This window comes from Phascolarctos cinereus, unplaced genomic scaffold (assembly GCF_003287225.1).
Source record: "Phascolarctos cinereus isolate Bilbo 61053 unplaced genomic scaffold, phaCin_HiC Scaffold_2;HRSCAF=192, whole genome shotgun sequence".
NCBI lineage: Eukaryota > Metazoa > Chordata > Mammalia > Diprotodontia > Phascolarctidae > Phascolarctos > Phascolarctos cinereus.
Genome location: NW_027555625.1, coordinates 51,803,788 through 51,826,776, shown reverse-complemented (window position 1 = coordinate 51,826,776; position 22,989 = coordinate 51,803,788). Strand labels below are relative to the sequence as shown.

Sequence of the window (22,989 nt, the reverse complement as noted above, 5' to 3'; positions counted from 1 at the left end):
TACTCAAAGGCCTGGCATTCTGGGCTAATCCTATCCCCCTACCTCTCCCACAAATCCCGCCACGACCCCAGCCCACAATGAGCTCCTAACATCGATGGCCTGAACTCCTCACTCAACACTCAGCCTAGGACAGCTATGCCCTGGGTGATCTTCTCATGTACCGTGCACATGCATTATTCCCCTGACTTCCTGAGTGGCCTTGGGCAGATCTCATTCCTTCTGTCTGGGCTTCTGGCTTCCTCACCTGTAAGAGAAGGCCATTGGACTAGAGCAAATCTTCTTAAACTGGGGGTCTGCAATTAAAACTTATGTGTGCATATATGTGCGTATCCATTATTTCAATAAAAATTGGCATCCTTGGTAATCCTATATATTTTACTTTTGTTGTTGTTACTCAGTTGCGTCCAACTCTTCATGACTCCATTGGGGTTTTCTTGGCAAAGATACTGGAGTGGTATGCCATTTCCTTCTCCAGCTCGTTTTGACAGATGAGGAAACTGAGGCAAACAGGGTGAAGTGACTTGCCCAGGGTCACACCGCTGGTAAGTATCTGAGGCGGAATTTGAACTCGGATCTTCCTGACTCCAACTGCCCATATTTTATTTTATGGATTGAAAAACGTGATCTGTGAAAAGGTCCATAGCTTTTACCAGACTGATACAAAAATAAAAGGGTAAGAACCTCTGGACCGGAGGATCTCTAAGAGAAATGTGCTGGAGTTGGAATTAAGAAGATCTGGATTCACATCCTGCCCTGTATCTGCGTAGCCGTGGCTTGGTCTTTGGAGCTCAGTTTCCTACTACACAGGATAATTGTGGGCATCCGGGGAGGGAATGCATGTAAATGTCACCTATTGTAACTTAAGGTCTCTTCCAGTCTGAAATAACAGATTCTATGGATTGGACTTTAAGCTTGGAAGATAGGGCAGAGACCAGGCTTTTCTCTTGCTCCGTATCTCTCTGGCGCCTGGCCCAGGGCCCTGCTCATGGAACAAATGCTGAAATGGGTGTGAAGCACTCTGCAAACCTTAAGTTGCTCTATAAACTCTAGTTGTTGTCATTAACCATTAGCAGCAGCAGCAGCAGGCATCCACGAACATCCCAGGACTCACTGCCTGTTAAAAGAATGAATGGTGACCATGCCCGTGGTGCTCCGCCCTCCTCCCCCAGCCTCTTTTTGGTGCTCTTCCCGCCCTGCTCCTCCCTATCTCCTAGGGGATGCAGATGAATGAGATGCTGACTGACCATAGCGTGCTTTGAGCTCTTCAGCAGCATGAGGCCCAACACAAGAAGTTATTGTTCCCACATCCGTCCTAATGATGCCATAAGCCATCGGTGTAGCTAACTGACCACTTAGAGTGGAACCTTCCACATGGCCTCCCCCCAACACCCAGGGGGGAAAACTGGGCTGGTCCTGGCAGGCCAATGGGCCTATACATTCAATTCTTGGAAAAACAGAAAAAAGAAAAAGAGATCGGCCCAGTGTTGTCTCACCCACTACATCCTGTTTTTATGGAAAACTAATCTAATTCCTAACAGCAAAGTGAGCAGCAGACATCCGCCAGAGTCCCTGGGGGGACCCAGGGGCCAAGGTTGCCAGTGGACTGAGCCCCTACACTGGGGTGTCCAGGGCTGGGGAGGCAGCTCACTTGAACCTCTGTGAAAGCATCCTCAGCAAACCCTCCTCCATGATACCAGGGTCCTATTGGACTCTGCAAAAATGGGATCTGATTGATGGCTGAAGGGCTCCCAGGTTCCTCTCCTCCGCCCTCGGTCTCCTCTCTCTCCCAGCAACACTACCCATCCCCAATAAATTCACTAAGAGGAATTTGCTCTTATCATTTTCCACCTCCTCTCTGGGGAGAAGCAGCTCTCTGGCGGTGAGGGAGTGGGCACTCTGCTCTCTCCAGCCAAAGCCCCTCCCCTGATTTAGCAAGGCAGCCACCCTGCACGGCAGACAGAAAGATGGGCCTGGAGTCAGGGAGACTTTCAAATTTGGCCTCAGACATTTACTAGCTGGGTGACCCTGGGCAAGTCACTTAACCTCTGTCTGCTTTAATTTAATTTAATTCAACAAATATTTATTAAATGCCTGATATGTGCCAGGTACTATACCAAGTGCCGGAAGCCTCAGCTATAAAATGAGGATAATAACAACACCTATCTCCCAGGACAGTTGTAAGGAGCACATAGTTGGTGCTTAACAAATGCTTGTTCCCTTCCCCCTTCCTTTCCCACACCTGCTGCACCAATCAGAGTAGGGCTGGCCTGGCCTGCCAACGTCAGCTCCCACTCCTTGTAACTGGTGAGAGCCACCAACACAGGAGGCCAAAGGGAACCGGAGACATGTTCTCTCTCCATGTTAAAGTTGAAATGGCCTGGAGGGGACAGTTGCCAAGACCCCCATTATTAGTTTCTTCTGAAAGAGTAGGGAATGTGTTTCCTGAGCCTGTAGACAGAGCTAGGGGATGGGGGCCAAAGGGGAGCTGGGCTGGAGAGAGCATGCCAAGGGCTCAGAAGTGTAGAAGAGGCAGAGGACGAAGTCTACTGGAGCCAAAAAGTCAGGATTCTTCTGTTCTTGCCTCTCACTGTCAGTATCAGTGGGGCGTCTCTTGAGGCTCTGCCGAGGCCCTATTCTCTTTGCTCTGTCTGTTATCACTCTTCCAAAGCTCATCAACCATCTGGGCTCACTTTTTATCTCTCTGCAGATGGTTCCCACTCTACACCTCCAGCCCGGATGTTTCTCCTAAGCTCCAGGCACATGTCGCCTACTGGACATTTCATCTAAGACACAAACCATTCTCTTTCTCCTCAAATCCCCTCTTGCAGATGTCTCTATTTCTGTCAAAGACACTGCCACCCTCTGAGTCACGCAGCTCAAAACCTCAGTGTCATCCCAAACTGATCCCTCTCATTGCCCCACGCGTCCAATACATTGCCAAATCCTGTCACTTTTACCTTCCTCTCTTTCATAAACCTTCCCTTTCATCTCTCATCTGATCTATCACAATAGCCTTCTAATTGGTCCCTACCTCAAGACCATACTCCAATCCATCTTGCACTCTGCTGCTGGGAATTTTCCTAAAGGCCAGGTCTGACCACATCACACTCTTCCCCTCACTCTATAAACTTCATTAGCTCCCCATTACCTCCAGGATCAAATATAAAGTTCTCTAGTATTTAAAGTTCTTCATATCTGGCCCTTTCCTTCTCACACTTTGTGCTCTCAGGCACTCTATATCCAGCCATGCTGTCAGCTTGCTGTCCCTTGAACAGTTTACTCTATCTCCCATCTCTTTGTACTGGCTGTATCCCATACCTCAAATGCTCTTCCACCTCACTTCCAACTCTTAGAATCCCTAATTTCTTTTAAGACTCAGCTCCTTTGAAGAGAGGAAAGGACCATGAGGGTGGAACGTTGCATATATATATTGTCAGACTTCTTTTGATGCACTGACTGATTTTCTCTTATGACTCTTTTTTCTCTTAAAAAATTATTGGTTAGAAGGGATGTTTCTCTGGGAGGGAGAAAGAGGAAATCTGCAAGGAAAAATTTAAACTATGTAAAAGTGAAATATATCAATAACATTTATTTTTTTAAATCAGAAAACATATTGTTCAGTCATTTCAATTGTGTCCAACTTTCTGTGACTTCATTTAGGGTTTTCTTCCCAAAGATACTGCAGTGGTTTGCCATTTCCTTCTCCAGCTCATTTTACAGATGAGGAAACTAAGGCAAACATTGTTCAGGGTCACACAATGTCTGAGTGTCTGAGGCCAGATTTGAACTCAGGTCTTCCTGATTCCAGACCTGGTGCTCTATCCATTGCGTCACCAAAAAAACCATTTACTCTGCCCAAATGCCACCTTTTTCAGGAAGGCTTTCCCAGTGCCCCAAGAGGCTAGAATCTTCTGCTTTAAGGTTCTTTCATATACTGTGTGTATATCTTCTATGTCTCTAATTATTTACATAAGCTAAGGGTGAGGATTGTTTGGCCTTTCTTGGTATCCTTAGCCCTCAACACAGCATCTGTCAGCCCATAATAAATGCTTATTGATTGATAGAGTCAGACAGAGGAATGAGTGGGGGATGAAGGGGGAAGCACTGAGGAAAGTCAGTTTTTAGCTTCTTGGATATCTGTAGCCAAAGTCTAATCAGTTCCTAATTTCTATCAACAGAACCATCAAATTACCAGCCCCAAGTCATAGTGAGGAAATTCCACTATACACCTCCATTGAAGTGTTTGAACTCTCCGGGCGAATGTTTAAGTCAATCTCTGCATGACAGGGACAGGGAGAATATTGGAATAAACAAGAGAGCTCCAGATGGGCAGTGAGGAAAGACAACTTCCAGATCTCAGCTCTACCATTGATTCTCACTGCATTACCAGAAAATGAGTCATTTCCTTCCTCTGTTTCCTTCCTTCCCTCCTCTCTTCCCTCGGTTTCCTCATCTATAATATAAGGAAGTATTTTAGACCAAGGGTTCTTAATCTGGCTCCACAGACTCTTTGGGGGCCCATGGATAGATATTTTTTAGGTGTTTGGTGAACTTGGATAGGAAAAAAATATGCATTTATCTTAAAAGACCTTTGGTGTTCTTTGGAACCCTAAGTATTTTATGAATATGGAAATATGACTCTGTGAGGTGGCTCCAAAGGCTTCCCTGGTCTGTGAAGCATAAACAAGGTTAAGAACCTCTGTCTTAGATGACCCTGGATCTATTAGTTATTAAGATGCACAGAGATCTTAGCAGTTTAATTGACACAGATATAGCATGCAATTACAGAAATTGGCCCACTGCCGGGAATACACCCCAATTATGATAGATGCCTACTAGGATAGGAATAGATCCAGACATAATCTGGCACAAGTCACTTAACCTCTGGGCCTCGGCCTCCTCATCTGTAAAATGAGGGGGTTGAATGATATGATCTCTCTGGACTTCCCAGCCCTGACGCTCACTGTCCACTCCACAGTTTCTGCGTGACGTCTGTTCCTCTCAACCAAGAAAGCCAGCCTCTGGAGCAAATCCTAACTGGTGTGGCTGTCCCCTGGGAGAATGATTGCCCAGTGTTCTTCCTCTTGACCCCAGCCAGGAGAAGGGCCCTGATCTTGCTCCAGAGGAAGCTGCCTTCTAGCCAAGCAGCCTTGGGAAAATTCCCCCCATGCTCCTTTCTCTCCCACAGTAGCACCAAGCTGTGACTCAGACCAGACCAGACTAAGGAGTCTTGCCTGGGCGGGTTGGCACCCAGAGTCATTCTCAACAGAGTTCGATTGTTCCTGCCCAAATTAGCCACGCCTCGCGAGCCAGAGCCTCAGAGGCGGCAATTGTTTCTTGTTTTTGGTGCGTGACTTTTAGCAAGATGCTGAACCTCTCTGCACTTCGGGGGTTTTTCACATGTAAAAATATACTGATATTACATGTGGGATTCAGTGTGGAAAAGATAATGAAAAAGGACTATATTTTGCAAGCTTCATGTCATTGCAGAGGTTTTATAATAATGTACATACCCTGGGGAACGGTCTCCCTTGAATGAGGAGAAAACAATTATTCATTATATAAGTGGGCAGGATGGATACAAAAACAACTCCACAATTTGGGCTCCACATGTGTAGCCCCCTAACTGGTCCACTTGCTTCCACACATAGCCACCAAAATAACTCTGAAACACAAGTCTGACCTTGTCACTCCTCTGCTTAAGAATCTGCAATATTTCCCTCCAGGATAAAATACAAACTCAGCCTGGCATAGAAAGGCCCTCCCAGACTGGCTCCAGCATACCTTTCCAGATTTGTTTCAAAATTATGCCCCTTCTAGCCAAGAGTAGAAGAAATGCAGAAAGTTTGGGGGAACTTTCATAGACGACCTCTCAGATAGGATGTGATTGTGTTGCAATGTTACTCTGGCGGGGGACACGATGAGCTGTTTGACTTAGAAAAATGTCGAAAGACTTAGACCCATGGAGGAAAGAGCTTTCCGCTTCCAGAGAAATAGATGACAGGAAGAAATAAACATAGTACACATATATGTATGAGTGTATATATGTATATTTATAGATAACTATGTATCTATATATGGGTGTGTGTGAGTGTGTATGTGTGTATTTATAGATAACTATGTATCTATCTATGTATATATATGTATATGTATATGTGTGTGTATGCATATATATATATATATACACACACACATCTGCGTTTAATTATAGACTTCTTTAGGGTGATGGGAGGGAGAGGAATGAGAAAAAAATAAAGTAAAAAGTACATAGCAGAGAACAAAAGAAAACCTAGAATGAAGCACAGAAAAGCTGGACAGCTTTGAAAACAGTGGGTGGTATTTATCATATAGGTTTTCTTGAAATGGAAATTTATAGTTTTATATTAAATCCTCTCATGTTCTGCTGTGTACGTGGAAGTGTCCTTTTTTTTTTCTTTTTTCATTTGTATCGGAGTTTAAAATTAATGCAAAATTTACAAAACAAACAAACCAACCACACTACTCTCTTTTCTACATTCTCCATTCCAGCCAAACTGACCTATTAACTATTCTCTGAACTTAGCCTCCCCAACGCCACATCTTCGCAAAGGAACAAGATGTGCAATTCCAGGAAGGCAGACCTTCCTCACCTCCACTTCCTGGAACCCTTAGCTTCATTCAAGGCTCAAATAAGTTACCTCCTGCATTTCCTGACCCCCAGTAATTGTTCATGCTCCCTCCCAAACGACCTCATACTTAATTATCTGTGTAGAGTAGGTACAGCCTCAGCTTAATATATGTTCCTAGGGGCAAAGACTAATTTTTTGCCATGTCTTTGTGTCCTGGGGACCTAGCACACAACAGGTGCATTGTCTTGTCCCGATGTCCAGTATGTTCTGCCTTTTCTAGCCTTCTGCCTTCTCTCCTGCCAGTTTTTTCTTCCACATCCTTTTTCATATAATTTAGAGGTAAGAGGAACTCCAAGTAGATCAACATCTCTCTTTATAGAGAGAGAAAGTGAATTTATTAAGTAACTTGGTCAAATGCCCAAGGTGAAAGTAATAGAGTTGGGATTTGAACCCAAGTCCTCTGTTTCATTCACCAAATATTCAGTAAGTTCTTATTAAGGGCAGAGATAAAATGTCTATGAGGAACTTGTGTTATGCATATGCAGCACCCCTGTGAAGGAGCTAGGATGGATGTTATCACTCCCATTTTATAGATGAGAAAACTGAGGATGAGAGTTAAAGTGATAGCTCAGGGTCACACATCTAGCAAACACCAGAGGCAGGATTCAAAGTCACATTTTCCCTAACGCCAGGTCCCACACATTCATTAATATGATGTAATATCAATATGACACACCATTATATTAATATAATGCATTCTACTCTTCATTAGCATAATGATATTGAAGTGGTATAATATAGTATTATAATGCATTATATTAATATAATGGTATATCATATTAATATTATATCATATTAATATAATTTGTTGCTGCTGTTGTTTAATTAATTAGTTGTGGGATTTTCTTGGCAAAGATACAGGAGTGGTTTGCCATTTCCTTTCCTAGCTTATTTTACAGATAAGGAAATTGAGATAAACAGGGTTAGGTGACCTGCCCAGTGTCCCACAGCTAAGAAGTGTCTGAAGCTACATTTGAACTCTGGTCTTCCTGACTCCAGATCTGGCTCTCTATCCACTGAGCCACTTAGCTTCCCCATTAATATAATGCATTGTATTAATATTCCATTATAGTTAATGTAATGATACATTAAATTACTAGTATTACATCACTATATTAAATAATTAAAGATACTAATTGCTCATGATTGGGCCATGCCAAAATAATAAAAATGATCACATCATCTAAATTAATTTAGAGATTTAATACCATATTAATCAAAATTCCCAAGGGATTTATTTATATAATCAGACAAAATAATACCATAATTCATTTGGAGGAATACAAGGTCAAAAATCTCTAGAGAAAGAGTGAAAAAAAGGAAGTAGGAATAAAAAGGGCCTACCTAGCAGGACCAGATCTCAAACTATACCACAAAGCAATAATCATCAAACTATTTGGTATTGGTTTAAAAAAATAGAAGAATTGACAGGTGGAACAGATTAGGTAAATAATACCCAAGAACAACTGAACATTGCAACATGCTGTTTGATAAACCCCAGGACACCAACTATTGGAATAAAGATTCCTCATTCAACAAAAACTGCTGGGAAAACTAGAAAGCAGGCTAGCAGAAATTAAGGTTAGAACAACATCTTACACCATATACCATAATAAGCTCCAAATGAACACAAGACCTAATGACAAAAGGTCATATCATTAATAAATTAGAGGAGAAGAAAAGGAGATATGTTCTGCAACCAAGGCGTAGGGGAGAATTCTTAACGATACAAGGGAAGAACAACTGGAGAAAATTACTGCAGCCAACTTCTCTAATAAAAGTCATCTATTTAAGATAACGAGAGAACAGACTTTTTAAAAATATAAGCTCGAGACAACTAGGTGGCACGGGGGATAGAGCACCGGCCCTGAAGTCGGGAGGACCTGAGTTCAAATCCGGACTCAGACCAAACACTTGACACTTACTAGCTGTATGATCCTAGGCAAGTCACTTAACCCCAATTGCCTAAAATAAAAAAATTAAAAATTAAAAATATAAGCTCAAGGGCCATTCCCCCAATAGATAAGTGGTCCAAAGGCAATGAAAGAATACGAACTATCAATAACCATATGAAAAATACTCCAAACGATTAATAATAAAAGAATAAGAAACCAAACAGCTCTGGGGTTCCATCTCACACCCCTCAGGTTAGCTAAGATAACAAAAGATGAAAACTGTCAAGTGGCGGAGATGTGCACTAACAATTCGGAACCATGCTCAAAAAGTCACTGAAGTGTACATATTCTTTCACCTTCAATGCCAGTACTAGCACATACCAAAGAAAGAGATATGGACAAAATTATTTATAGCAGCACTTCTTGTTGCTATACTGCAAACAAAATGGGGCCCTATCAATTGAGGATTGATTGAACAAACTATGGTATGTGAATGGAATAGAATATTATTGCACCAGCAGAAATGACAAATATGGTGGATTCAGAGAAACCTAGGTGACCCCTCGCTCAAAGGGCCATTTGCTTAAGACTTTCCTCATCGGTGAAGATACTATCAACCTTTTGAGTCAAGGGTTAGGCCTAGGAAAATGCTTATGAACTAATGCAGGATGAATCAGATAGAGCCAAGAGAACAATTTATAAAGTGACCCCAACAGTGTGAAAGGATCAACTTTTATTTTATTTTTTTAAGGAAACAACTTTTGAAAGACTTCAGGACCTTGATCGATGCAGGGATTAGTCATGACTTCTAAGGGCCAATGGCAAAGCCTTTGAGTCTCTTCTTGGTAGGGAGGTGATGAAATAAAGATGCAGAAAGGAGACACACACACACACACACACACACACACACACACACACACACACACACACACACACACACCACACACACACACACTGACAAGACCAGAGTGCTGGTTTGTTTAATTTGCTTTACTATACTTACTTTAACCAAGGGAGGGCTTCCATTGAGGACAAAGGTGAGGATTGGGGGAAGGAGGTGGGTGGATAACAATGGAGATACCCCACCCCACTCCCCAAAAAAAGAAAGAAAGCAAGAAAGAAAAAGAAAGCATCAATGTAACATTTCTAAAAAGTACACAGAAAGGAGCAGAAAGTAGTTCAGAAGGGGACAGAGACAAGCAGGAGAGTTTCAGTAGTGCCATGTTAAATTTAATACAGACTTTTAAAAATAAACTGTATATAACAATAATTTACAGTTTCCTGCCACAAACCCTCCTTTTGCTCATTGTACATTGAAATGTTCATTGTTTTAAAATATTTGATAAGTCCATAATAAAAAAAAGAAAACCTTTTTTAGAATGAATTTTGAGATGGGTTGTTACAAGAATCAAATTAGAAAATAATTGTAGAGTGCTTAGCACTTTCTAGCCCCTGACCTACAATGCTATATAAATGTCAGCTATTATTAAATGTGGTAATATTTGCAAGGAGCCTGGAACTGTTCCTCCTCCTTATGTTCTGCATTGGGTTATGCTCCTTCCCCCACAAAGCCCTGTACAAAGCAGATACTGAATGAGGGTTTTTGAATGAATACATTTCCCACCCACATCTTGGGACACTGCAAACCTCAATGAGCAGGAATACTAACTTCCTCACCCAGCCTGGGATATTCATGCAGACTTCCTACCCACTGACAGGAGTATCTCATTCTGCTATGTGCTCCCTTTCAGTCCAGACCTTCATCCTCTGAGTCACCCACCAATGGCCACCAGTTCTCTCCCTACCCGGGCTGATTCAGACAGAGCTCCTTACCCTGGGACCAGATCTGTCCTGCAGTTCCTGAACCACAAATGCTCTTGGTAAACCTTAATCATGTAAGTGCTGATTGAGGGACTTGAGAAGGAAGAAGAGGAAGAAGGGGAAGAAAAGAAGGAAGAGAAGGAATGGGGGAAGAGAGGGAGGAGAAGGAGGAGAAAGAAGAGGAGGATGGCCAGATCAGAAGGAATGTCTCTGGGAGTACTAAGCAGATGAGATCCTGGGACACAAAACGTTAATGCCAGAAAAGACCTTAGAGCAGGGGTTCTTTACCCTTTTTGCCTCTTGGACCCTTTTGGCAGTCTGATGAAGCCTTTGGACCCACACTCAGCATAATTTTTTAAAAATAATTCAAGGAAATACTAAATTTCAGGTAGATGTCACTGAAAATAAAAATATGAATTTTTTTCCCCATCAAAGTTCACAGATCCTCTGAAATCAATCCATGGATCCCTTGGGATCCTTTAACTCCAGGTGTAGGATCCCTGCCTTGGGACATAGAATGCTGGAGCTAGAAAGGACCCTCAAACACAGGGTCAGAATTGGAAGCAGCCTCAGTCTAGCACTCTCATTTTCCAGACAGGAACTGTGAGGCAGAGTCTGTCTTGTCCCCAGCGTTTGTATGTACTCAGTACTTTATAAATATTTATTTGAGCCTAATGGACTTGTCCGAGGTGACCCAGAGTGTGGCAGAACCAGACTAGAATCCAGGACTGCTGACCCCTGGCCTGGAGCTTAGTTCCATGAGTCCACAGTTACCTATTTTAAGCTTTCATTTGTCTTCTCCAACTACAGTCTCTGGAGGACAGGGACCGTGTCTGCTATGTCTCTTGGTCACTCATTCCACCCCACCCCAGTACCTAGGACCAGGCAGAATACCCAGGGGGCTCCATTAATGTCTGCTATTATCTCAAATGATGTAGCCAAACCATGAGAACTCCTAGAGCTTCCTTACATCTGTAAAGGGTGAACCTGGTCCTGGCTTTCTCCTTTCTGCCCCTCCAACTCCCTTTGCCCTAAACACATGCCATGGACAGAGAGATACACACACAGACACACACAGCTGCTCTGCCTGAGCTGCTGAGATTAGCTCCCGTCTCCCCTCCTCCATCTTTTCTGATCCCCCCAGCAGGCACCAAAGAGGGATGTGACAAAATCTCCCTGGGCAGCACTCTAGGAACTGCTTTCTCCCAGGAGAGAGAAATAAACTCCTTCATTGTCTGGAGCTTCAGTTCTCAGCTCCAAGCAGAGCACTGACCCCTCCCTAGGCATACATTCTCCCATCCCTTCTGGAAACACATTACTGGGGAGCAGTTTACTCCCACAGAATTAGTCAGTGACTCGTCCTGGCTCTAATCGTTTGACAAAAATATAAACTGGGAAAAAAACAAGCAGATGAGCTAAAGAGAAAAAAAAGTCAGATGCTTCTGGTGGAAGTTTCTTTTTTTTTTTTAATCGTCCCCGCCAAAAAAAGAAATATCACACTGTTGGGACAAATGGGTGTCAAATGGACCATCAAGAAAGCAACAAGGGCCCATCATTGACACAATTGGTAGTGGTAACAAAAAAAGTAACATTTCTAAAGTACCTTTCAATTTACTGTGCTCTCCTCATTGTGCATGGCATTATTATCCCATTTTACAGATGAGTAAACTAAGGCTTGAAGCACTGAAATGACTTGCCCAAGAGCACTCAGCTTATAAATGGCAGAGTCAGAGGCCAGAGAGGTCTTTCTACTATAATACAAACTCATCACTTTGGAGTAAAAAAATGCAAATACCATCCAGTATCAAGGAAAAAAGGAGGGGCAGAGATAAGTTTAACCCGATTCTAGGATTCTAGTTGACAAATCTCTGGTGAGCACCTGCTTCATTTTGCACCCGTCTCTGTGCCCGGCATTGTGCTGGACACCAAAGGAAGATAGAGTCCTCATCTTTAAAGTCTTGGGAGGAGGGGCAGGCAGAGAGAGGCATGCACACTCCCCAGCTGTACATCCCTGGGCCAGTGATTTTCTCTCTCTAGGGCTCAGTTTCTTCCCCTAGCAAATGAAGGGGCTGGCCCAGATGAGCTCTTCCTGCTCTACCAGTGTGTTTGAAAGTTCCTTCCAATTCTAACTGGCTGGATTCGAAGGTCCCTTGCAGCTCCCATGCCCACATGCTAACATTCTGTGGTCGAAAGCCCCTTCCAGCTCTCACATTCTATTTCCCAAGATCCTTTCCAGCACTTACATTCAATGTTTTCAGATCCTACCAAGAAACACTTGGTTAAATAACAAAACAAGGCAGGCCATGACTGCCAAATGAGTGATGCAGCTACTAAGTGTTTTCAGGCAGGAAGAAGTCGGAGGGGTGGTTCAGTGACATCTGGGGTGACCAGGGAAGACTTCACTCTTCACCAAGATGGAGAGACTTCAGCTGGGCTTCACGTTGACAGGTGACAAAGCCACAGAGGGGCTTTAAAAGGCGGAATATTGGTGGCTTTGTTCAGAATTCATGGGGAAGTGGGGGCCATAGCCGAGGTCTTGGCCAATTTGTGTATGGGGGTGGGGAGAGAAAGGGGGGGGAGGTGTGGTGAAAAGTTATTGTTCAGTTGTTTTTCAGTCTTGTCTGACTCTCCGTGACCCCATTTGAGGCCTTCTTGGAAGAGATACTGGAGTGGTTTGCCATTTCCTTCTCCAGCTCATTTTACAGATGAGGAAACTAAGGTAAACAGGGTAAAGTGACTTGCTCAGGGTCACACAGCCAGTCAGTATCTGAGATCCAATTTGAACCCCAGAAAATGAGTCTTCCTGACTCCCAGTCAGGCAATCTATCCACTGCACCATCTAGCTCACAAACCTCTTCTCCCCGCACCCAATGGCCCGCCAAACCCCTCTAAGAACCCTTCTTTCCTCTTGGCCACATAGGCGGCATGCTGGGTAGCGGACTGGAAATTAGAAAGACTTGGATTCAAATCTTCCCTCAGACTCTTGCTACCCTGTATGAGCCTGAACAGATTACTTAATTCCTTAGCTTTCTCATCTGTAAATGAAGGGATTCCAACTGGGCTACCTTTCAGGCCCCTTCTGGCCTCACCAGCCAGTCAGCCTGAGGAAACAGATGGAGAGGGAGAGAAGGAAGGAGAAGTCGTGAGGGGGAGACCTGGGTGGAGGCAGCCCTTGGGATGGCCGGACCAAAGCCACGAGGAGTCAGGCCACAATCACATTCCTTTGGTACCTCGGGCCCAGGCAGAAGGAATTTGTTTACATAGCAGGTTTTTTTTTCATAAGGTTAATTTGGGAAGTTGATCCAACAGCGGTAACTTCTAAACAAAATGGGGGAAAGGGGAGGGAGCAGTGCTGGGGGGGGGTGGAAAGGGGAGGAGAGAAGGGCTTCTCGGGAAGCAGAGCCACAAAAACAAATCTTGACGCTGCCCTGCACTGGCCAAGGCAGGCTGGGTCCTGGAGAGCACCAAGGAGAGGCGGCAGCAGAAGCAGAGCTTCATGGGGAGTGAGGGGTGGGTACCCAGGCCCACCTCCACCCCTCCACCCTAACCCACGTATCGCAGCTATCACAGGCCGCCCAGAGGTGGGACCACCTCATCAGGAGACAATACCCGGAATAAGGAGAATGAAAAACAGTCCACCCCAGACGTCCGGGCCCAACCTCCTTCCCTGTGGGGTGCTGCCTTTCCTCGGGGCCTCCAGAAGCCAGAAGCCAACACCCTGGGCCCATTTTTAGCCATCCAGCTCTCTTAAAAAAGCAACCACAAGAGGCAGCTGTGGGGCCCAATGGCCGGCTTTAGCCCAAGCCCTGGGGGCAGGGGGGCAGCATAGGCTTGGAGGAGCCTGGGGCTGTATTTACTTAAGGAGAAAAATAGCTTGGAGATCGAAGGCTGGTAAACAGCCAGTCGCCCAAAAACCAGCCCTGTCCGTCAGAGGTAGACTAAAAATACCCCCTATGATTATGCTATTAAAACTACCAAGAGACACGAAAAATTACCCAGCCCTACTCAACAGAAATCTTTCGAGCAAGGCTGGGGGCCGGGGGCTGGGGGAACAGAGGGCTGGAGGCCATAGAGCCTCTGTTGTGTACCAGGAGGGCAGGCCAGAGCCAGGCTGGCACTGACTGGCCAGAGGGAGCATCCCAGCCTGTCTGCACTCAGGGCCCAGGAACTTCTGTGACTCAGTTCCTCTTCCTCCAAGGTCCAGCCAGCCCAGGCTGATCCCAAAGGGCTTCTGCTAGTCCACAGTCAGACTGGAAGATGAGCTTAACCAACAGCCCCTCAGCTCAGTTTCCCTTCCCCCTGTGTGTTGGGGTCCTGCCAAATCCATCCCACTTCTGATCAGGTCCTCCCTCCTTCCTTCCCTACCTCCCAAAGCGGAAGGTACCTCTGGACCTGAAAAGGAAGGAAGTCTGTCTGATTATACAGAAGCCTTATGCCAGGGGGCCATCAGCGTCACCCCTACATAGAACACCCTCACCAGCTCCCTATTAATTATAAGCTTAAATTCAAACTCTGCCTGGCTTCCACAGAAGCCAGTGTAGGAGAAACAGTACTAGACATCCCATGATCTGCTCTCTTTCCAACCCAATGTTTCCCTGCTCCCCAACTCTCAGCACCCCCTCTGTCTTCCACACACTCCCCATCCGAACACAGCTTCTCCCAGAAGCCTAGCAAATACCATGCTCAGCCTATATCCCCTCTCTATCAAGTCTGAAATCCTAACTCTCTTCTATTCCCTCCCTTTTTTGGTGAGGCAATTGGGGTTAAGTGATTTGCCCAGAGTCACACAGCTAATGAGTGTTATGTGTCTGAGGCCAGATTTGAACTCAGGTCCTCCTGACTCTAGGGCCGGTACTCTATCCACTGTGTCCACCAGCTGCCCCCTTATTTCCCCCTTCTTTGAACCAAGGGCACCTCCTGTCTAGAGTCTTGGGACGAGCACTTAATCACACACTAACTTACATGTTTCTTTGAGATGTATTACATGAGCATAATAATATATAGTGGTTTAAGGTTCACAAAGTCCATTTTATATCCTTTGATGCTCACAACAGCCTAGTTAGGAAGGTATTATTATTGTCCTCACTTTACAGATGAGGAAACTGAGGCCAGGAGATGTTAAGTGTCTCACCTAGAGTCACACAGCTATTAAGTGGCTGAGGCAAGATTCAAACTCAGGTCCCCCAGACTCTAAGTCCAACACTCTCTCCACTGCCCCTCACCTAGCAGCTTCCATCAGGAGGGATGAGATGCACATAAGTAAATATAAACAAAGTAATACAAAAATAAATAAAAGGTAAATGGAGGGAGGGAGGTCACCTCAAATCTAGGAGAGCGCCATATCCATAGTTAAGCACCCATCAAATACTTGGAATCATAGAACCACAAGATGGTCCATCTAAAAGAGATAGTCTATTAGATTCCAAGCTTCTTGAGGGCACAGTTTGGGTTCTATCTCTTTTTAGCTCCCCAGTGCCTAATGCAGGGGCTAGCATACAATAGGTAGTTAATACATGCTGATCAAATTGAATCCAGTCCAAATCCTAATTGTAGAGATAAGGAAACTGAGACTCAGAGAGAAGGAATGATTCCCAAGTTCACACAATTAGTGGCAAATGAGGTTAAGAAAACAGTTCTTCTGTCCTATAGCCAGCGACCTCGTCGAGTAAATGAATGAATTCAGAAAAGACCAAAGAAATGTTCTGACATGTCTAGACAGACATCCCTATGACTGAGGCAAGTTCATGTGGAATTCTGTTGCTTTATAAACCTGGGATTAGGCAGTGGGGAGAGTGTTAGGAGTCTGCAAAATAACCCACATCCCTGGCTGCAGCATCTCACAGCCACCTGCTTGGGTGCTGTTAAATTTCTCTATCTGGGACTTGCAACAGGCTGTCTGACCCCTTTCCCTCTTAAGTTTTGGAAGATGTGTTTCCATGGACCTAGGGGACCAGGAAAAAACTGCATGGCTATGTCAAACTTCCTCCATTCAGACAGTCCCTAGAATCTGCTGCACACCAGAGCCAACACTGCAGCTGTTTCAGACCTAGAGGCTTTAGGGAAGGCGCGGTGGGAATCCTCTCCTAGTGATGACCCAGAGTCTAGCCTGTTCCCCAAAGAGATGGGCTGTGTTGTACCAGCAGGGTGGCAGACTCCATGTCCAATAGATGAGTCACTGAGAAGCCAGAGAACATTTGTGGATGAAAGCATATCCCCAGATGGGCCCCTAAAGGCTTCCATAGCTTTTCTCAAGGTGGCTCTGAAATATCTTCCAAGGGTAGAAATCAGTTACATCAGTCAGGAAGTCAAGAAAATTTCTTTGCCCTGGGCCCAAGAGAAGAACTCCTACATTCTTTCTCTGAACCCAAGAGAGGAACTCTTACATTCTTAGCATCTCTTCTCTGCTTGAAGGAGCAGTTACAGGCCAGAGCCTCTGATCTCTAGCTGCAGAGGCTGTAAGAAACAGCCCTAATCTACCCAGAGAACACTTAAAAACACCATCAGAGTCTCTCTAACATGAAACCTGCCCTTTGACCCTTCCATCAAACTTACACCTAAGATTTTGCTGGCTGCTAAAATGATCATGTTCCTAGAGACCTAGAGAAGCAGGCCTGGTGCTGACCCTCCCTAGAGAGGAGAAAAGAAAAAAAATGAACCAGCCCTGTTCCTCTAGGCCTTGGGGTCAGGCCTCCAGAGACTGTCAAGTGCTGAAGGCGATAGGGAGTTGGAAACTCTTAAGACCAACCTCCTGTCTGGATCTTTTCCTGATAATCAATCAAAATACTTTTTCTTCCTAAAATCCATTTTTTTAAACAAGTATTTATAATCTATGCCTCTCACTTTCCTCCTTCACTGGAACCACAACAAAAAAAACCCTAAAACAAAACCTTCTTCATAAGCATGATGTCCAGCTAAACAAATTCCCACACTGGCTATGGCTGAAAACATATGTGTCTCTGTTTTAAATTCATCACTTATCTCTGTGGTAGGTGGTCAGAAAAAACTTAGACCACTCATACAAATCATTATCCTGGACCTCATCAAGAGATGAGAAAAGAAAAGAAGATACATGTATGTAGACACACATGCTTACACACACAGCATAACATAAGAAATGACCAAGGAGACAACATTTCCCCAGAGACCACGATCGATTTTAATGAACTCATGCAGAGGGAAATGAACAGAACCAGAACAACATAGAAAACAACTACACTGCTGTTAAAGAACAGCACCGGACTAGGAGGACTCTTACCAATGCAATGACCTTTCATGATTCCAGAAGAAGGGTGATGCCCAGTCATGCTTCCCACCTGTCAGCAGAAGGGATGGACTGGATCAGAGATGCCAAACCCACCATATTGGGCTGTATGTGGGCCACAACACCCACACTTGTGGCCCTAACCAGATTAAAATGTAATTGGGAAATATTTAACAAAATAAATAAAAATAGAGTAGAACATAAATAATATCACATGTTGTTTTCTAAGTCAATAAATGGCCTTCAAAGATCATTATGCAAGGCTTAGCAGCCCTCATTTCAGTGAATTTGACACCATAGGACCAGATTAGGGGTTCTCAACTCAGGTTGAGTGAATAAATATTCCTACAATTCTATTTCAATATAACTGTTTTCCTTTGTAATCCTATGAATCTTACTTTATGCATTTGAAAGTGTTATTTTGGGAAGAAGGGTAAGTGAGGCGGTACAGTGGATAGAACACTGGGCTTGGAATCAGGAAGACTCATCTTCATGAGCTCAAATTCAGCCTCAGACACTTAATAGTTGCATGGCCCTGGGCAAGTCACTTCACCCTGTTTGCCTCAGTTTCCTCATCTGTTAAATGAGAAGGAAGTGGCAAACCACTCTCCAAATGGGGTCACAAAGAGTCAAACATGACTAAACAACAACAAAAAGTTCTGGAAAGAGATCCACAGGCTTTGCCAGACTGCAAAAGGAGGGCATGACACACAAAAAGGTGAAGAATTCTTGAGCTGGAGAGATACGTTTTCAGACATAAGCAACGTATGGATTTGTGTTGTTTTGCTACACTTTTTTTTTGTAATAAGGAAGAGCTTTAATTTGGGGGGAGGAGGAGGAGATAGAGGAAGGGAGTTCAGATGAGGAGTGGGGGGGGATTAGGGAGAACGATGCCAAATAAAGAAGAAAAGAGCATCGATGAAGCATTTAAAAATACACCAAAATCGGTAGAAGTAAGTTTAGAAGGGGACCCAGACAAGCTGAGTAATGCTGATATTTGTATTAAGGGAAGCATATGCTTTTTTAAAAAAGCTTTCATATACAGTCCTCCATTTTTGTTCTTCGTATATGGAAATGTTCCTGTTGGTTGGCATTTATCAAGTTTATTTGACAACGATCGGAAACACGGATAAAGCAGCATCTCTACCTTCAACTTGCTAAGAGTCTGAATGTTGGAAGATAATAAAGATTCCGATGAGAGGATCCCAGGAGAAGGGTCAGGGTGAGCGAGATGGATTATAAACACTGCAGGAGCTGTTTGTGGGCTGTCATAGCTAGGGAGAGCTCCGTGGAAGAAACGGCAGAGCTTAAGCCGGCCCTTGAAGGAGGGGTAGAATGTAGCCAGGGAGAGGGGACAGGAAGGGGAGAGGGAAGAGAAGCCATGAAGCCACCTTGGTGAGGCTCAGAGGTCCCCCTCTAATGCCACTTGTAACAGAGGCGGTTTTCTGTTACTTCATTCAGAGGGCAGCTAATCTAATCTAAATGTAACCCAGGGTGTGTAACCTCTGCCGTGTCACACAGGTTTTGAGAGGGCAGAAGGGCAGCCGCCAGCAAAAATATTTCACTTTAAAAGTCGAAGCAAGACATATACATTGTGAACATATACACTACAAAAGCAAAAAACACCGGTTCAGTTAGCACTAAGGACCACGCGGGTCAACTGATGCAAATTTAAAAATTTTTTTTTACTATAATCCCTTCTATCTGTGCAATACACTTTGAATACAAATAATTACAAGCAGATATTATCATTTTACTTTGAAATCAAAGTTTCATCCCACTTGCTCTATTTTCATATTATCATTTTACTTTGAAATTAAATTTTCATCCTACTTGTTCTATTTTCTTTGCCTTATAGATTTTTTAAAAAATGCATGTTGTGCATTGACCCAGCTTCCATGGAGGTATTCTTAAATTCTGGTGCTTCCATGCACAGATGAGGCAAATAAGCAGCTCCTGATGTCTGATTCCCTCCACAGTCTGGCTCCAATCTCCTTTTCAGAGTTTTGGGCACATTACATTATCCCCCTTATGGCACTCAAGACTCCCCAGTCATGTCAGGGACTCTCAGATCTCCATGAATCCGAGTAGACCTTGGGAGGCAGTGTGGGAGAGAGAAAGCACACCCTAGATTTAAAGTCAGAGGACCTGGGTTTTAATTCTGCTTCTGATGCTTACTACCTATGTGACTTTGGATACATCATGGGAATCTCCCTGGGCCTCAGTTTCCTTATCTATAAAAAGAAGGAGTTGGACTACACAGTCTTGGGAGCCATGTCCAGCTCTAAATCTGACTGTCTTCCAGAATCCTCCCCTTAGGGTCCAGGTCAGATGACACCCCCTCCAAGCTTCCTTCCCATATTACCTCCTCACCCCTCCAGCTTCTAGTGCTTTGTTCCTCTTCAGATCTTTGCACTCCTACACAATTTAACTTATACTTGGGTGCACATATTTGTTACTGGCCTTTCCAATTCAATAAACATGAACTAAGCACTTGTCATGTGCCATGAAATCTAATAAGAGAAGATAACATACAAAAGGACACTGGGAAGCCAAGGAAGGGAGGGAGATGGGACCCCAGAGAATACCCAAAGAGAAGGCATCTTATGTCATGGAGTTGAAATCAAGTAGAGCTGTAGATGGAAAGTGCACTGGCAAAGTCCAGGCTCCATCCTCTGTAAAGGAAAGGCCTCCAATCAGAGGGGAGAGGAGGATGAGGGACATGGGAAGGTGGTGACCAATACATGACAGCAAGCTCCCAGAAGACAGGGATTGATTGCATCATTGATTCTCATCTTTATATTTCCCAGGGACCCAGAGTGTGGGAGCTTGATTAAAAAAAAAAAAACTTGCCTGATTTTAATTTATTGCTATTTATTTCTCAGTTTATTTTCCTTTGAAGAAAATGTGAATCATTTGTGGATTTATATATTATCATTTCTTATCTTTAACTATTTGATTTTGTTGATAAATGTAAGGAAATAGGATGAAACAAGACCTGACCATCCTGGTATCATAAAGTTAAAGCTGGAAGGGGTCTTAGAAATCTTCTAGTCCAACCTTTTCATTTTACAAATTGGGAAACTGAGATCCAAAGAGATGTGATGACTTGCCCCAGATCCCCAGTTTGTAAGCAGCAGAACTGGGGTTCAAATGCAGGCTCTAGGATTCCAAATTTCAGACCATCCCACCACGGCATGCTGCCTTCCAAGTTTAGTGAGGCATCACCCGAAATTGGAACATGACTGCTCTGTTTTGCAGAAAAGGAAACGAAAGTCACCAGATTCAATAGAGAACCCTGCAGGAAGCCGAGTGCAGCTTGGGTAGTCCGGTTACCACCTGCCCCCCCCAACCCCCACTGCCCACACCTCCTTCAGTTCTTCCCTATAAGGGCAGGACACCCACAGACCACACTTATGCTGCTTCACCCCCATTCCCATCTCCCAGCGGCCTCCAGTAAGGGAGACCAGTGGGAAGTGAGGACCTCTTACTGTCAGGTGACCTGTGAGTTGCCTCAGTCAGAAAGTAAATCCTCTCAGTGGGTGAAACAGATTGGACTGGGATTCTGGAGACCTAACCTCTAGGTAAGCTCTCTAAGAGGCAGCTAGGTAGTGAGGTGGGTCTACAGTCAGGAAGGCCTGAGTTCACATCCTGCCTCATACACTGACTAGCTGCGTGATTCTGGGCAAGTGATTTAACCGTTGCCTGTCTCACCTTCCTCATCTTAAAAATGGGAATAAAATTATCATCTGACTCCCAGGGTTGTTGTGAGGATCAAGTAAGATAATATTTGTAAACCATTTAGCACAGTGTCATAGGTACTATATAAATGTTAGCTATTATTATTAATAGTTGTGTGTGATCCTGGGCAATTTACTTAACCTCTGTCTATCTCAGTCTCCTCGATTGTAAAATGGGATAATAATGGCACCTATCTGCCAAGGTTGTTGTGAAGATTAAATGAGGTGATATCTGTAAAGAGCTTAACACAGGGCCTGGTACACCATAGGTACTTAATAAATGCCTACACCCCACCCCACTCCTTAGGTTTCCCATAGGTCAAATGGGGGGTCCTTGTGTCACCACTTCACTCACTCACACAGAACAGCTATGTGTAAAGTGTTTTGTAAAATGTTCTCTAAATAGGTCTATTATTAATGTCAGAAGAATCATAATTAGTTCCTCCCGGACCACTACCTTGCTGTGTGATCTGGGGCAAGTCACTTAGCCACTCTGAGTCTCTGTTTCCTCATCTATAAAATGGGATAATAATACCCTGCCTACCTCTCTAAGGTTTCTGTGAGGATGCAAAAAGAGCATGTGCACAGACCTCCCTTTGAGGACAGAAAATGCCAACTTATGGCAGGAGGGTGATGGATGAATGCTTAGAAGCATTGCAGCTGACAGAGCCATGCCTTCACACATGCACAGCTCTGAGGACACACCCCCAAACACCCCCTCCTGAAAAGCAGGAGGTAGATTTTTCACAACCCACTCCCATCCAGCCCAAATGTTAAGAAACAGCAGCAATAGGCTGACTGCTTTCTAACCACCTGTTTGTCTTCCCGCCCCTGGCAAAGGCTGTATTTCTGCCTACCTCACTAGTGCCCTAGTCATGTCTGTCTTTCCTATCTAGCTGTTGTGGCTTTGGGGAACCCAGCCCCTCTTGAGAAACGTCATTTCAGAAAATGAGTTCAAAGCCACAGGCTCCAATGGGGGGGGATGGGAGCACACTTACTCACATAGGACTGAAACCAGCTGGCTTAGACCAAGAACTTAGCGTCCCAAACGGGCCCTAGGACCTGAGCCAGGAGCCATATTTCTCTCTTCATTCTGATTCTCAAGTGTCCTTCAGTTCCAGCTCTCTGAATGACAGCAGCCCTGGTGAATGGTGTCAGGTGTTCTAGTGCCCGCCTGCTATTAGGCAGAGATGCCTTATAGGGAGTGGATTGAGGGCCTGGGGACTCGGGGCCAAGATGAGTCAAACCTGCACCCTCAACTATTACCTAAGCCCATGCAGTGCAAATTTTCTGACTAACATCTTCTGACTGATGGCCTCTCTCAAGATTCATTTCCAAAGTGCTGCAGTGGCCAGGGGTTGTCTGAAGGGGGCGATGATTCCAGAGGACTAGGAAAACTGGGGTGTCAAGAACAGCTACTCAACCCTTTGCTCAACCCTGGTACTTAGCAAGCATTAATCATGTAGGAATTTCCAATCATAGACTCCTTGGGCATTAGAAATTGGGATGGAAGGGAACTTTGAAATAAACTAATCCAATCCCCTTATTTTCCAGATGGAGGCAAGTGAGACTTGGAGAGGGTAATTTAAAACAAGTTGTGTATG

The 22,989-nt window shown here is 44.3% G+C and overlaps 1 protein-coding gene across 4 annotated transcripts in view; it reads right to left on the bottom strand.

The window, feature by feature from the left end:
* Positions 1 to 22,989, bottom strand: part of PIEZO1 (piezo type mechanosensitive ion channel component 1 (Er blood group)) — a 173,349-nt gene that overhangs the window by 146,948 nt on the left and 3,412 nt on the right. Inside the window, exon 1 of one of the 4 annotated variants that reach the window (XM_078149383.1) lies at positions 17,640 to 17,673. The exons of the other annotated variants lie outside the window; for them this stretch is intronic. Within the exon in view, the coding sequence (XP_078005509.1) occupies positions 17,640 to 17,658 (19 nt within the window). The 5' untranslated portion in view covers positions 17,659 to 17,673. Of the gene's footprint in view, positions 1 to 17,639; positions 17,674 to 22,989 lie in introns of those variants that run through there. 4 annotated transcript variants of the gene reach the window in all.